Source organism: Plectropomus leopardus, chromosome 14 (assembly GCF_026936395.1).
Source record: "Plectropomus leopardus strain MGB_pleo_1.0 chromosome 14, ASM2693639v1, whole genome shotgun sequence".
NCBI lineage: Eukaryota > Metazoa > Chordata > Actinopteri > Perciformes > Serranidae > Plectropomus > Plectropomus leopardus.
In genome coordinates, this window is record NC_142189.1 from 24044420 (window position 1) to 24056773 (window position 12354).

General features: G+C 38.1%; 1 protein-coding gene across 2 annotated transcripts; it reads left to right on the plus strand.

Moving 5' to 3' along the window:
* The first annotated feature begins 1495 nt into the window (after positions 1 to 1495).
* On the plus strand, positions 1496 to 12016 carry LOC121953376 (myotubularin-related protein 9). Of its 2 annotated transcripts, XM_042500426.2 has the most exons (11): positions 1496 to 1916; positions 3201 to 3257; positions 3628 to 3736; positions 3909 to 4034; positions 5968 to 6141; positions 6220 to 6437; positions 6537 to 6698; positions 7540 to 7681; positions 9721 to 9941; positions 10053 to 10204; positions 11670 to 12016. In XM_042500426.2, the coding sequence occupies exons 1-11, from the start codon at positions 1732 to 1734 to the stop codon at positions 11786 to 11788; spliced, it is 1665 nt and encodes a 554-aa protein (XP_042356360.1). In that variant the 5' UTR covers positions 1496 to 1731; the 3' UTR covers positions 11789 to 12016. The 2 variants fall into 2 exon arrangements, with proteins under 2 accessions (XP_042356360.1, XP_042356361.1); XM_042500427.2 differs by lacking the exon at positions 3201 to 3257.
* The last annotated feature ends 338 nt before the right edge of the window (positions 12017 to 12354 follow it).

Here is a 12354-nt window from a genome sequence, read left to right on the forward strand (position 1 = left end):
TGTTTGATTTATACCCGCAAGTTGTGTGGAAAATAAATAAAAACAATTGGTCACAAAAAAGACATGACTAGGGTTGACTAGTACACTTCTCACTCTCTGCCATATTTCTCAAATTTATGTTAGAATATTCTAATCAGCAGCAAACCACAGGTTATGTTTCTGTTATGATTAGATGTGCCCCCCTCAGCTGTGCCCTATGAAACAAAAAAGTGCATCATGCTAATGGATAATGTGAGTGGTGCATTATTGCCTAACCTATATTAATTAACAGTCTTATTATTACTGATGCATTAATGTGTAAAGAGCACTTTAAGATTGTAGTAGGGTTTGGGTCTCTGGCACAGCGTCACCTACCTCCAAACACATTTAAGAGAAAAGATTTCTAAAGTAGTCAAAACTCCAGTGACACTTGTAACATGTTCTTACAATGACGTTATTCTATAGCCTATAATACAAGACGTGTTTTGTATTTGAAAACTTCTGCAAAAAGTTAAGTGACTACAGGTAATCAAACTAGTGAGTAAAAGAATATTTCCCCCTGAAAACTAACAAAAAAGAATCTACATAACATAGGAGGACTGAGGTCATATTGAAAAATAAATATAAAAAAACTTGAATTTTGAGAATAAAGTCATAATATTACAAGAATAGCTGTAATTTTGAGAAAAAAAGACCTAATATTTCATGAGAATTGAATGCGAATAAAATTATACAATTTAAGAGAAAAAAAGATGAAGGACAGAATGTCAGGTGAGATTTTTTCCATAAATATACAAGTTATATCACCCAACTTTATGAATTTTTCTTAACTTTTTCTAAAATTGTGACTTTGTCCTTGTAACATTAGGATTTTTTTCTTGAAATAGTATGACATTATTCTCCTTAAATTGGGACATTAGTTAAGCAATGTGACTTTTTTCTTTGGAATTGTGACTTTATTCTTAAAATCTTTTTTTTTCCTTCAGTGTGGCACTAATACTAATACAACTTTCTAAACTATAATGTATCAAATAAACAAACGGTATAAAAATGGTGAAATGTACAAAAACTGAAATGGTGCTTGCACTCAGTAATACTAACACAATAACATATATAGGCTACCTTACTCCTTTGATTTTTTTTTTTTTTTAAACTTCTAATCTTCTTCTTTGGTATGTAGGGTGCATTCATAAGTAGGCTACGTGATTGAATGTAGAGCCTTTAGTTGTAATTAGGGTGTTACTGTTAGCCTAATTCGGCTAAAGTAAAAGACTAAAATACTTTATCCATTCCTGCACTTGGTAAACTAACTAGATTTCAACGTTTGGCTATGCTGCCATCTAGTGGCAATTTATCATATAGCTAACAATCAGATCACTGCAGCCTCTCTCTCTCTCGCCCACAACGTGCAAAAACTTTTACCAGCAATATGTCACACATCTCAGCGCTGCTTTTTCTCAGGAAACGTGCACTTCCGTCTTTTGTCGCCTCAAGCAGCACATTTCCATTACAGCCTCGCGCTCAGGCCCAGCCACCTGTGTGAGGGAGCTTGCAGCAACATTAAGGCCTGGCTATGATCACACAAAAACAATCTATTTATAGGCTCCTTATCATTAAACAAACAGAGCACAACTGCTGTGCTACCCGGACAGAGGAGAGGACGGAGCTCCCGTTTTCTCACAGCGGAGGCGAGGAAGTCATTTGGCCACTTGAGCAGTGAGAAGTTCAGCAGCAGCAGCGGAGAGTTTTCTGATGGAGTTTTCTGAGCACATCAAGACCGCTAATGTGGAGGATGTTGTGCTTCGACAGCCGCTGCACCCGCCGAGCAGAGGCACCCTGTGCATCACCGGACACCACCTGCTGTTCTCGGACAGAGAGGAGGGCAGCTGCCGGCAGGTTTTACTGCTCCTCAGGAACATCGATGCTATTGAGAAAAGGTGATCAATGCAGCAATATACATCTAATCAACAAGTCTGGAGTTGAATCATAAATGAATTTATAAAACATACGTATACAGTTATTTGCCCCCCATTTGCTTCTAAAAAAACCGAATGAATTTAACACGAACAGTAATTAGTGTCTAATAAGTGTGTAATCTGATAATCTATCTATCTATGCCTATATATAAGCAGTGTAATGTAAGGAAGTAATAATTATAAAAGTTTTTATATTTCTGTCAACTTTAACTCTAACTTCACTAGATTTCTCAAATAAGACATATACATTTACTTCAACACATTTCCTCTAAGCATTTTAATAACTTACTACAAAATAGGGAAGGAAAGGAAGAACAGAGAGAGGGACAGACAGATAAATAAAGGGATGGGAGGAAAGGAAAAGATGGATTTTGTTTAATTTGTTAAAAAAAAAAAAGACCTTGTTTTTTGTAATATAAGCTCCATTTCTAACGTGGTGTACGTGTTATGAAGAAAATAAACCACTTGCTTTTTCATCACCAGCATTTAATTGTACTTTTACTTTTAATACTTTATATCATAACATTTCTTTTGATGGTTACATACAGTAAATATCAGATACTGTATGACTTTTACTCAAGTAATATTTTAATTACTTTAAAGTAAGTAAGTAATTTTCTGGTAAGAAATTTGTACTTTTACTCAAGTATGGCTTTTATCCACCACTGATATATACAGCATAGTATTGCACATTTTTGTGTGCACATCAATGAACGGAAGTCAAGTATCAATTAAAAAAAAATGTTATTAAAAAATGATTATAAATTCAAATACAATTTAAAATTTTAGTAGCCTACATAATCATAATAAAATCAACTGCTTTTTCAGTCCAACAGATACATTTTGTCGCAATAAATATGATAAAAGTGAGATGAACAGCCTGAGTACTTCTATCTACTTTTATTTACTTCTTCTATCTTATCTGATAACATAAATCTTTGCAAAGTTTTGCTTTTGGCAAAATGCAATTGAAAATGGCAAGAAAAAAAAGCAATTCATCGCAATATGTTATTTCAGTACTCAGCAAATCACAATAATATGGTATTGCGACTTAAGCATAGAGATAATATTGTATTATGGGATGGGGCCTCTGGTGACTTCTACCTTTATTGATAAGGGTTTATACATTTCTTTTTATTCTCAGGATTATAGTCCCAACAAATAATCTCACTAATCAACACCAAAACTGTCAGTGAATGCCTAATTAATGTCTAATTCCATTATTCCTCAAATCTTTTTAACCAGTGTGGAAAACCTTTTGGCCTACTCCGGCCTCTTCTCTAACACAGGCCGCAGTCAAAGGTTGGACATTATCTGTGTTGCCATGTGTCCGCTGCTCTTATTGCCTGCAGTGCTGCAGGAGGAAATTTGCTAACTACATTACAGCAACTCTTTTTTCTCATCACCCGCCACACATGCCATTTTTTGTGTCGCTTGCTACTAACAGCTTTCTCTTAGCTTCCTGAAACAACTAAATATATTTCAGGGGTTACACATCCATTTTTCAGGCAGGAGAAAGCCACCCTCCCACACACAGCCAGGCTTCGTTTTCTGCTGCGAGTCAAACTGTCTGCGCTGCTTGAGTCATAACACAAGACGTTGAGGGGGGAAGTGGACACAAGTGGTATTGTTTCCAAGAATCATAGCAACATTTGTGTTAATGTGTGTGTAGGATGTCTGGATCCTCAGGGACAATTACCATCAAGTGTAAAGACCTGCGTGTGCTCCAGCTGGACATCCCAGGCATGGAGCAGTGTCTCAACATCGCGCACTCCATCGAGGTATCCCTGAAACACACATGGAGAAAGAAATCAGTTTTTTTCTGGCTTACGATAGGATCTTACATCCTGTCTTTGAATTCAGCACTGTTTCCTCCTTGCCCTTTTCTGTGCTCTCTATCTGATAAGATTGTCTTTTGAAGTCTTATGACAATCTCTCTCTCACTTTCTCCAGACCCTGTCCTGTCTGGACCGTGTGTCGGAGATGTATCCTTTCTTTTACAGACCCGCTGATGTCAGCCTGCAGGACCAGTGGGGTCTCTCGTCCCCTGAAAAGCACTACAACCAAATGAAAGAACTTGTAGGCAACATATAAATCTTTGTATCTTACACATTTGTTTCTGCTGCACAGGAATGTAACCACACATGCATAAACACACACACACACACACACACACACAGTGACACAGGCAGCTCGTCCCAACAGTGATCCAACAACCGCATGACAGGAAAATGCCAAGGAAACTGAATGCAGGGGTCAGGATTCAGGATATCCCCGTTGCTTAGCTTTCATTTGTTTTCTCTTAACTTCAGAATGTTATGTACGCAGCATGAATTCGTTTTTTATTGACAGACACCTTCCTCTGGGAATAGCATGTTGCCATGGTGATGGGAAGACCTCAAGGGCAGCATTGTTGCATATGTTTTATTGGCACAATGTTCCCAGAACATGTAGCATATCTTTAAATTTGTCAAATGGTGTTTTTAAAGGAATAGTTTGACATTCGGGGAAATATGCTTTTTTTACTGTCTTCCGGAGAGTTAGATGAGAGGATACCAAATTCCATAATACCATAAATTCAACTAAAGTTATATTTGAAGCCACAGCCAGTTATCTTAACATAGCATAATGATTGTAAGTTTCATGTAATGTAGAGCAGATGGACCCAAATGCTGGAGGCAAAAGGTTAGGGGATGAGGTGCAGATGGAGAAAAAGGGCGGAGAAGCTCAGGTGAAGGGAATAAGTTGATGAGGCAGTAGAGGTTGCAGGAAGCTGATTGGCTGGCTAATGAGGCTGATGTAAGACAGGTGTGACAAAAAACAGGTGGGAAACAGACAAAGCAGGAAGTAACACAAGACATGACAGGAGATAACCTACAAAATAAAACAGGACACAGGCTGACCATGATGAATACATGAAACTAGGAGAAACACAAACAGAAAACCCTAAAACAAAGACAAAAAGACAACAGAATATGGACAAAAATCCAGGATCATGACAGTAAGCAGGTGAAAACTGCTAGCCGGGCTCTGTCCAAAGTTTTAGAAAAAATGTCTACATTACATTATATCCCGTTTGTTCAATCCGTACAAAAGCCAAAATGTAGAACCAAAAGGTTTTGATTTTTATGGCATTTTATTTGCCGGACTATTTCTTGACTGACAGCAGTGTCCTCCTGAAGTCTTGACGTTATTGAGTCTCCAGAAAACCACTACCTGTAATTTTTACAGTTTTATATGGATTAAACAAACACAATTATCATATGTTCGTTAGTGAGATTTAGCTTTATTTTATTTTGCTTGTGAGCAGATGATTATGATTATTATTTTGCCTTTTTTAGCCAATTTTGTTACATTTTGGACAGAGCCCCGTTTGCTGTTTTCTTCTGTTTTTAGTCTTTATGCTAAACCCTGTTAACCTCCTCTTGGCTGTAGTGTACTTTTGAAGCTCAAAAAACAATCCAGATACAACATGTTAAATAGTGAGCTTTAGAGATGCTGGTCAGTGGATTTTGTCACGTTTCAGAAAGAGCCAGGCTAACTGTTTCCCTCTGCTTCCAGTCTTTATGCTAAGCTAAGCTAAAGATAACGCCCTCCTATCAGTAGCTTTATATTGATTGTAGAGGTTAAAGAGTGCTGCACTTATTAATTTTGTGTAAAATATATGAAGTGACGAATGGAAAATCAAGAGTAAAAGTAAACAAACTTCATTTGCCCTCTTGGATTTTAAGAGAGAACAATTTAGTGAGCAAGTGTAATAGGCAGAGGACGGTGGACCCACCCATGTTAGAGCTGTTTCCCGTAACTTTGGTATTCTTTGATATAAAGCTGTTACAGATCTAAAAATAGAGAACACGAGTGTACTGTGTGTAGTTCGCTGACAAAAGTTTACTCAGGTTTATTAAAAAAACATAAATTCTCAAAATAATGGGCACTTTTGTTTTTTTCATTCATTTTGTCATCATTAGTTACTGTGACAAGCCCACATCTCCTTTCCCTCCTCTGTTTGCAGCATGATCGATGGAGACTGAGCACTGTAAACAGAGGCTACTCAGTGTGTCCCTCTTACCCTCCAGCTGTCATCGTCCCCAAGAACATACCCGATGCCACTCTGGAGAAGGTGGCCAAATTCAGACAGGGAGGGCGCTTCCCAGTCCTCTGCTACTACCACAGGAAGAACGGCATGGTGAGGGGCTCTAATGTGTCTCCACTGCAAGCCTTCAATTCAGACAGGCTGCTAAATAATTCCAATGTAACTTTCCAGGTGATCATGCGCAGCAGTCAGCCGCTGACGGGGGCCAACAGGAAGCGCTGCAAAGAAGACGAGCAGCTCCTCCAGGCTGTGATTGATGGCTCAGACAAAGGTTACATTATTGACACGCGCTCCAGTCAGCAGGCGCTGCAGGCCCGGATGACGGGCGGAGGGTTTGAGTCCAAATCGAGTTATAACAGCTGGAAGAGGCTGCACAGGCAGATGGAGAGGTGTGTATGTGTATGTGAGAAGTGTTCACCTTTTTATGATACTGATCTCTCCTATCAAACTAATCCTCTTTACCTTGTTGTCTTCATATGTGTGTGCAGGGGTAAAGCATTGCAGGAGAGTCTTATTAAACTGGTGGAGGCCTGTGGTGACGAGTCCCATAATATGGACCGTTGGCTCAGCAAGCTTGAAAATTCAAAGTGGCTGTCTCACGTCCAAACTGCTCTGTCGACAGCCGGCCTGCTGGCGGAGTGTGTTGAGAGGTAACAACTACACCCACAGTGTCTGTGATTGAATAAGAGTTGAGGTGCACTCACTTCTTGTCAAAAGTATATTCTAGTCCATAGCGACAGTCTATTGCAAGACTTGTTACCTCTTACTGTGAAATTAAGGGGAAAGTAAAGTTAAGTATCACAGGAAGTAAAAAAGACACAGACATTGGGTGGACATGTATACAGATGTGCGGACATCATAATCAATAATGCACCAATAAAGACAACCTTTATTCAGGTAACCCTTTCAAAAACTGAATTGACATCAGTTTTTTGTGCTACTTTCACATAATTTTCACATGCTATTTGACCCTTTGATATCTGAGCAAAATGGTTTAAATTCTTTTGAAAAACATGGGGAAAAAAGGCAATGACCAACTGGCAAGAAATGTATCACAAATTGCAAGACATTAGTAAAAAGTGATAATTTAAAAAATACCTTTAAAATAAAGGGGAGTATTATTAGAAAACTATTCAAAAATAGAAAAAAAAGACCAGAAAGCTTTAATTATGACTATAATATTTTTATATTTAAAATTATGTTACAGAAAAATCATAAAATAACTACATTGTTATTTTCAGCACCTTTTAAGGTCATTTTCTTTTTGTTTTTACTTTTTTTTGCTTGCTTTCAGGCAATTTTCTCTTAACTTTTTACTATTTCTTTGCAAATTTTTGTGCCATGTCTTTTTAAATTACCCATTGCATTTTCCACATGTTTTTGAAACCCTGTCAGCAGCTAAAATAGAAGAGTTTCTCTAATTGTTGCATGCATTTCCCTTTACCTGTAGAGGAACAAAGATGTACTGTAGTATCTACTGCTTTTGTTCAGGGATGGTCATTCAGTTCTGGTTCACGGCTCTGAAGGGACAGACTCCACTTTGCTCATCAGCACTCTGGCTCAGCTCATTATGGACCCATGCTGCCGCACACTGGAGGGCTTCCTGGCTCTGCTGGAGAGGGAGTGGGTACAGGTGAGCGTGTGTTAAATGACATTAAAATGTCTAATTTGCAAAGACCTGTGGGAAAAAATCTTGGACATTCTGTATGTTATAGGAAAACTAGAATTACAGCCGAGCAGTTGTGTGACGCATCAAACCAGTAATGTTGCAGTTATAGTTTACATCCATGTCTGCCCAGACTCATATGTAGCCATGACAGTAGACAATATTTCAATTATGGCTATTGCTGAAAAGAAGCCACAAATTCTAAAACATGGATGCTTCACTGTATCTTCTAACCCACTACACAGAAGTATCTAGACATTCATAATGATAATGATCAAGGCCAGACAGGTGTTTTTGCAGAATATTATGATGTCAAAGTGAAGCTGACCTTTAAACCTTTTAGATATAAAATGTCATCACTTAATTTTATCCTATTAGACATATTTGTCAAATGTTGCCATAATTTGCGTATGAACTCTTTTCACAATTATGGCTAAAAACATGTTTATGAGGTCACAGTGACCTTGTCTTTTGAACACCAAATTTCAATCAGTTCATTCTTGAGTCACATTGGACATTTGTGCAAAATTTGAGAAAAAATCCCTAAGGCGTTCTTGAGATATTGCTTTTATGAGAATAAGATGGACGCAATATCACCTTGACCTTTTTACCACCATATTCTCATCAGTTCATCTTTGAATTCAAGTAGACGTTTGTGCCAAATTTAAAGTACGTTCCTCAAGGTGTCCTTGAGATATCACATTTACGGCTGGTAGACAACCAAAAAACATTATGCCCTGCATAGAGTAAACAAATCTTCAAATAGTTAGAGGCACACGAACATAGTATGGTGTGATATCACCAAAAACATAATTATTTAGTTTTTGAATTATTATTTTTCAGATACAGAATGGCCTATCTATGATCATTTTTGCAAAGCTCTGTGCTTACAAATAAGTGAAATTCTGAGGGGAAACTAAAATACTTGAACACTATCAATGTGTTCAATTTGTGAAGACAATACACACTGTAATGTTGCTACATATTCATTTTCAGTGTTCCAACTTATTAAAAGCGGCTCATATGGGACACAGTTGAAATTTTATCACTACCTTGTCATTTACCTCGTAGTCCTTGGTTTGTCAATGTACTTCAGTCTTGGCTACATGAAATACTACTTCATGACTTTGTCATCTGTTTTACTGATCATGAGATGTCATTTCCAGTAAAATCAAGAATGAAGGAAGCATTCAAAAAAAACCAACAGTCAAAAGAAACGGTCCAAAGTGAGAGCATATTGAATCTTTGTTACTTTTAACATTTGCGGTTTTCCTACAGAGCTGTCCACCAATTATCAGGCGGATCTCACATGTGGTTATGGCCAAACCTCTTGCTAAGAGGATATTGCTCCACATTCTACCCCAAACAGGAAATGTCTTTCAAAAAGTCATATTCAGTCTGCTGCATGTTGCAGACATAATTTAACAGCCCTGGTGTCTCTGTTTCCAAATGTTTCCCTTTTCCAATAATTCTACCTCCAGTGCAGCATTTCTCAAAATTTTAGGAGAATAACATTACAAGACATGTCAAAGATTATGATTTTTAACTTTTTCTGTCATCATCCTCTTAATATTTATATATTTTTGGGACCCTTCAAAAATTGAACTCAATATTTAACTTAATATTTCATTTTATAACCCCCAAGTGCTCAGTGCTTTTTATCTTTCTTAGCTAAAAAAAATTCTGTGTCAACACAAGGACAATGAAACAGTATTTTGAAAACTGACCAAATAAAAAACATTATTTTATTAATACTAAAATGTATGTTTAATTAAAAACAGATTATAAAATCATAAAGTAGTTGTTCATGCTTTAGAGTTAACTAACTAGACAAGACCGAAGAACAGCGACCAGCCATGTTGCACAAATTAATCAAGAAGGTAAGTAGTAATATTTCAGCTGAGCTTTATTAATTACCTTTTTAATAAACTAGAATTAACACAGAAAATGATTATGCAACAACAGTGCACTGTATTGTACTGCCTGTCTCTTTTTGGATAAATAAGGCAGGACACCCGTTCCAGCAGCGATGTGCCCACTCAGCGTACTCCCATGCCCGTCTCCAGCAGGAGGCCCCTGTCTTCCTGCTGCTGCTGGACTGTGTGTGGCAGCTGTGGCGTCAGTTCCCCCTCGCACTGGGCTTCTCTGAGGCGCTGCTCCTGAGGCTGGCAACTGAGGCCTACGCCTCTGACTACGGCACCTTCCTGTGTAATAGCTATCAGGAGAGGTCGGTCATATTTTTTAAGCCTGATGGGGTGTTGGGAAATCAATGGCTGACTCAAAACAATCTTTACATCTAAGGTGTTAGTGACCTTCCTGTTGATCTCTTCCCTCTAAGGTGTGCTCTCGGAGTGAAGGAGAACACTCACTGTTTGTTCTGGGCCCTGCTGAGCTCCAGGGAGAGGGATTACTACTCTAACCCCCTGTACGAGCCCACTGAGCTGGCTATCTGGCCCTCAGTGCACCCTCAGTCCCTGCAGCTTTGGAGAGGTTAGCTGTTATGTATTCAAACACTTTTCCTTTTTGACCTTTTTGACCATCAGCAGATGCTCATTCAATATTTTAGCCTTTAATATAATCATATTTTTAAATGATTTGGTGTTATTAGCTTACAGTGTTGTTAAGTTTGATGTTTCCAGGAGTTTTATTTATTGAGTGTTTATTTGCACCTTGATGAGAATAGTCACACTGCGGCTATTTGGCTATTTACACCCATCCTTATGACAAATTATAATGGATGCCACTTTGGCTCTACCTGGCTCAGAATTATGTCGAATCAGATCAGAATCAAAAGTATTTGACTATTTATTCCCTTTTCCATACAAAGTTTGAGAGTTTGAATGAGGTTTGGCAGGATGTTCAGGGTGATGGTGACTTCACGTAATACAGTAAACAAGCGAAGTTAGCCCTCAGAGCTAATGCATGCTAACTACGCTAACTACAGACAGGAAATGTGCAAAATGTGAGCATTTTTTGTTGAGTCTAGATATAAAACAAAAGCCAGAAATGGTATTGTATTAAGTTGTTGTGAGCTGTAAATTCACCACTTTTAAGCAGAAAATGACATTATCGCTGCTCTCTGGTACTAGCTCTCTGCCGGTACCAGAAAGCAGCGTGAAAGCATGGAGCGCTCTCTCTGCAGCTTCTTCTGTGGACAGAAACCTCCCCAGAAGTGGACTGCATATTGACATTAAAAACACTGCTCGACTTAAAGAATCTCAGTCGACTGAGGGGACCGGTGATTCAAATTTTCAGCTTTCAGGGGACAGCCCTAGATCCCAATGTATGCTGTGAATGGCTAGTTGGCATCACATTGGATTTTGGATATTTTTTTAGATTAAAGTCATAAATTTCAGAGAAAGAAACTCACAAATGCGCTGCCAGAAAGTCAGGTGAAATAGTATAAAGAGCAACGCAGTCGACAAAAAGTAAGATGTGTTGGGTGAGTTGGTCAAGCGCAGGACTTTTTCATGGAAGACTGGAGTTTGTGTCCTGTGTGAGTCAACATTGGCTTATTACTTTTAGACTCAGTTGACTTATTAGTTTCAGATTTTTGGGTTAATAAAGCTGCTGAATGCACATTGTGTATATAGGTATTAGCAGTATAGCTACATACCTTTTTCCTCTATGTACATACTTATTTTATTACTTATTTATTGTTATTTGTTATTGTATAATTGTGTTATTGTTATTTTCTTTGTTACATTTCACTTTTCTTTTTCATGCTGCTGTAACATTTGAAATTTCCCCCAATGGGGGATCAATAAAGGAATATTCTATTCTATTCTATTCTATTCTAGACTGGTTGGTATCAACATATATTTTGACATTGCTATAGGATGCCCATGAACATACACCTAGGTGCATGAAGCATAGTTGGCTCGGGACGCCTGGGTGCAAATAACATCTACATTTTATTTATTGGCACTGACTCAAGCTCATTTCTCATCCTAAGGTTTTTTTCTGAGGTGGACCCCACAGGCTCGTCACCTCGAAGAGGCTCAGGAGGAAATAAGGAACATGGTCATTGAGTGGGGGAAGCTGGCACTGAGCGGATGCCCTGTCAGTACTTAAAGATGTGAGCCTTGTTTTAAGGAGGAATTTTAAAAATATGCAGTGCCTTTTGACTGTGGAAATGTTAATTCAAAATTCAACCCACTATGTTTTAATATACAGTATTTTTTTTATTCTTTCATAAAACTTGTACAGGAAAAAACACACAAAATTGTCTGTCATTTGAGGCTATTTAACCCTATATATGTTGACACCATGTTTTAGTTTTTAAAAACTGATGGAGTGTTATGTGTTTCTTATTTGCCTATTTTTAATTATTTTCTGACATATATTCACTCGTAGATTTTATCAATAGAAGAAGGCTGTATAACTGACACACCTCCCAGTCCTGTTAAGCTCAGCTAAACACTCATCACAATACAAATCCCTGCGCACTGCAAGTCAGCATGTTTGCACCATCAGAGCTTTGCAAGCTGGAGACTGTAGTCCTGTACAGTCAAGAGCCACGAGCCCTGGTGATTACACGAAGTGGACAAGAACCACATAGCCCAGCATGACTTTCTACACCTGCTTACATATCCAGTGGTTACTGGGTGAACTGAAATGGTGACCAGTTGGATGGTAAT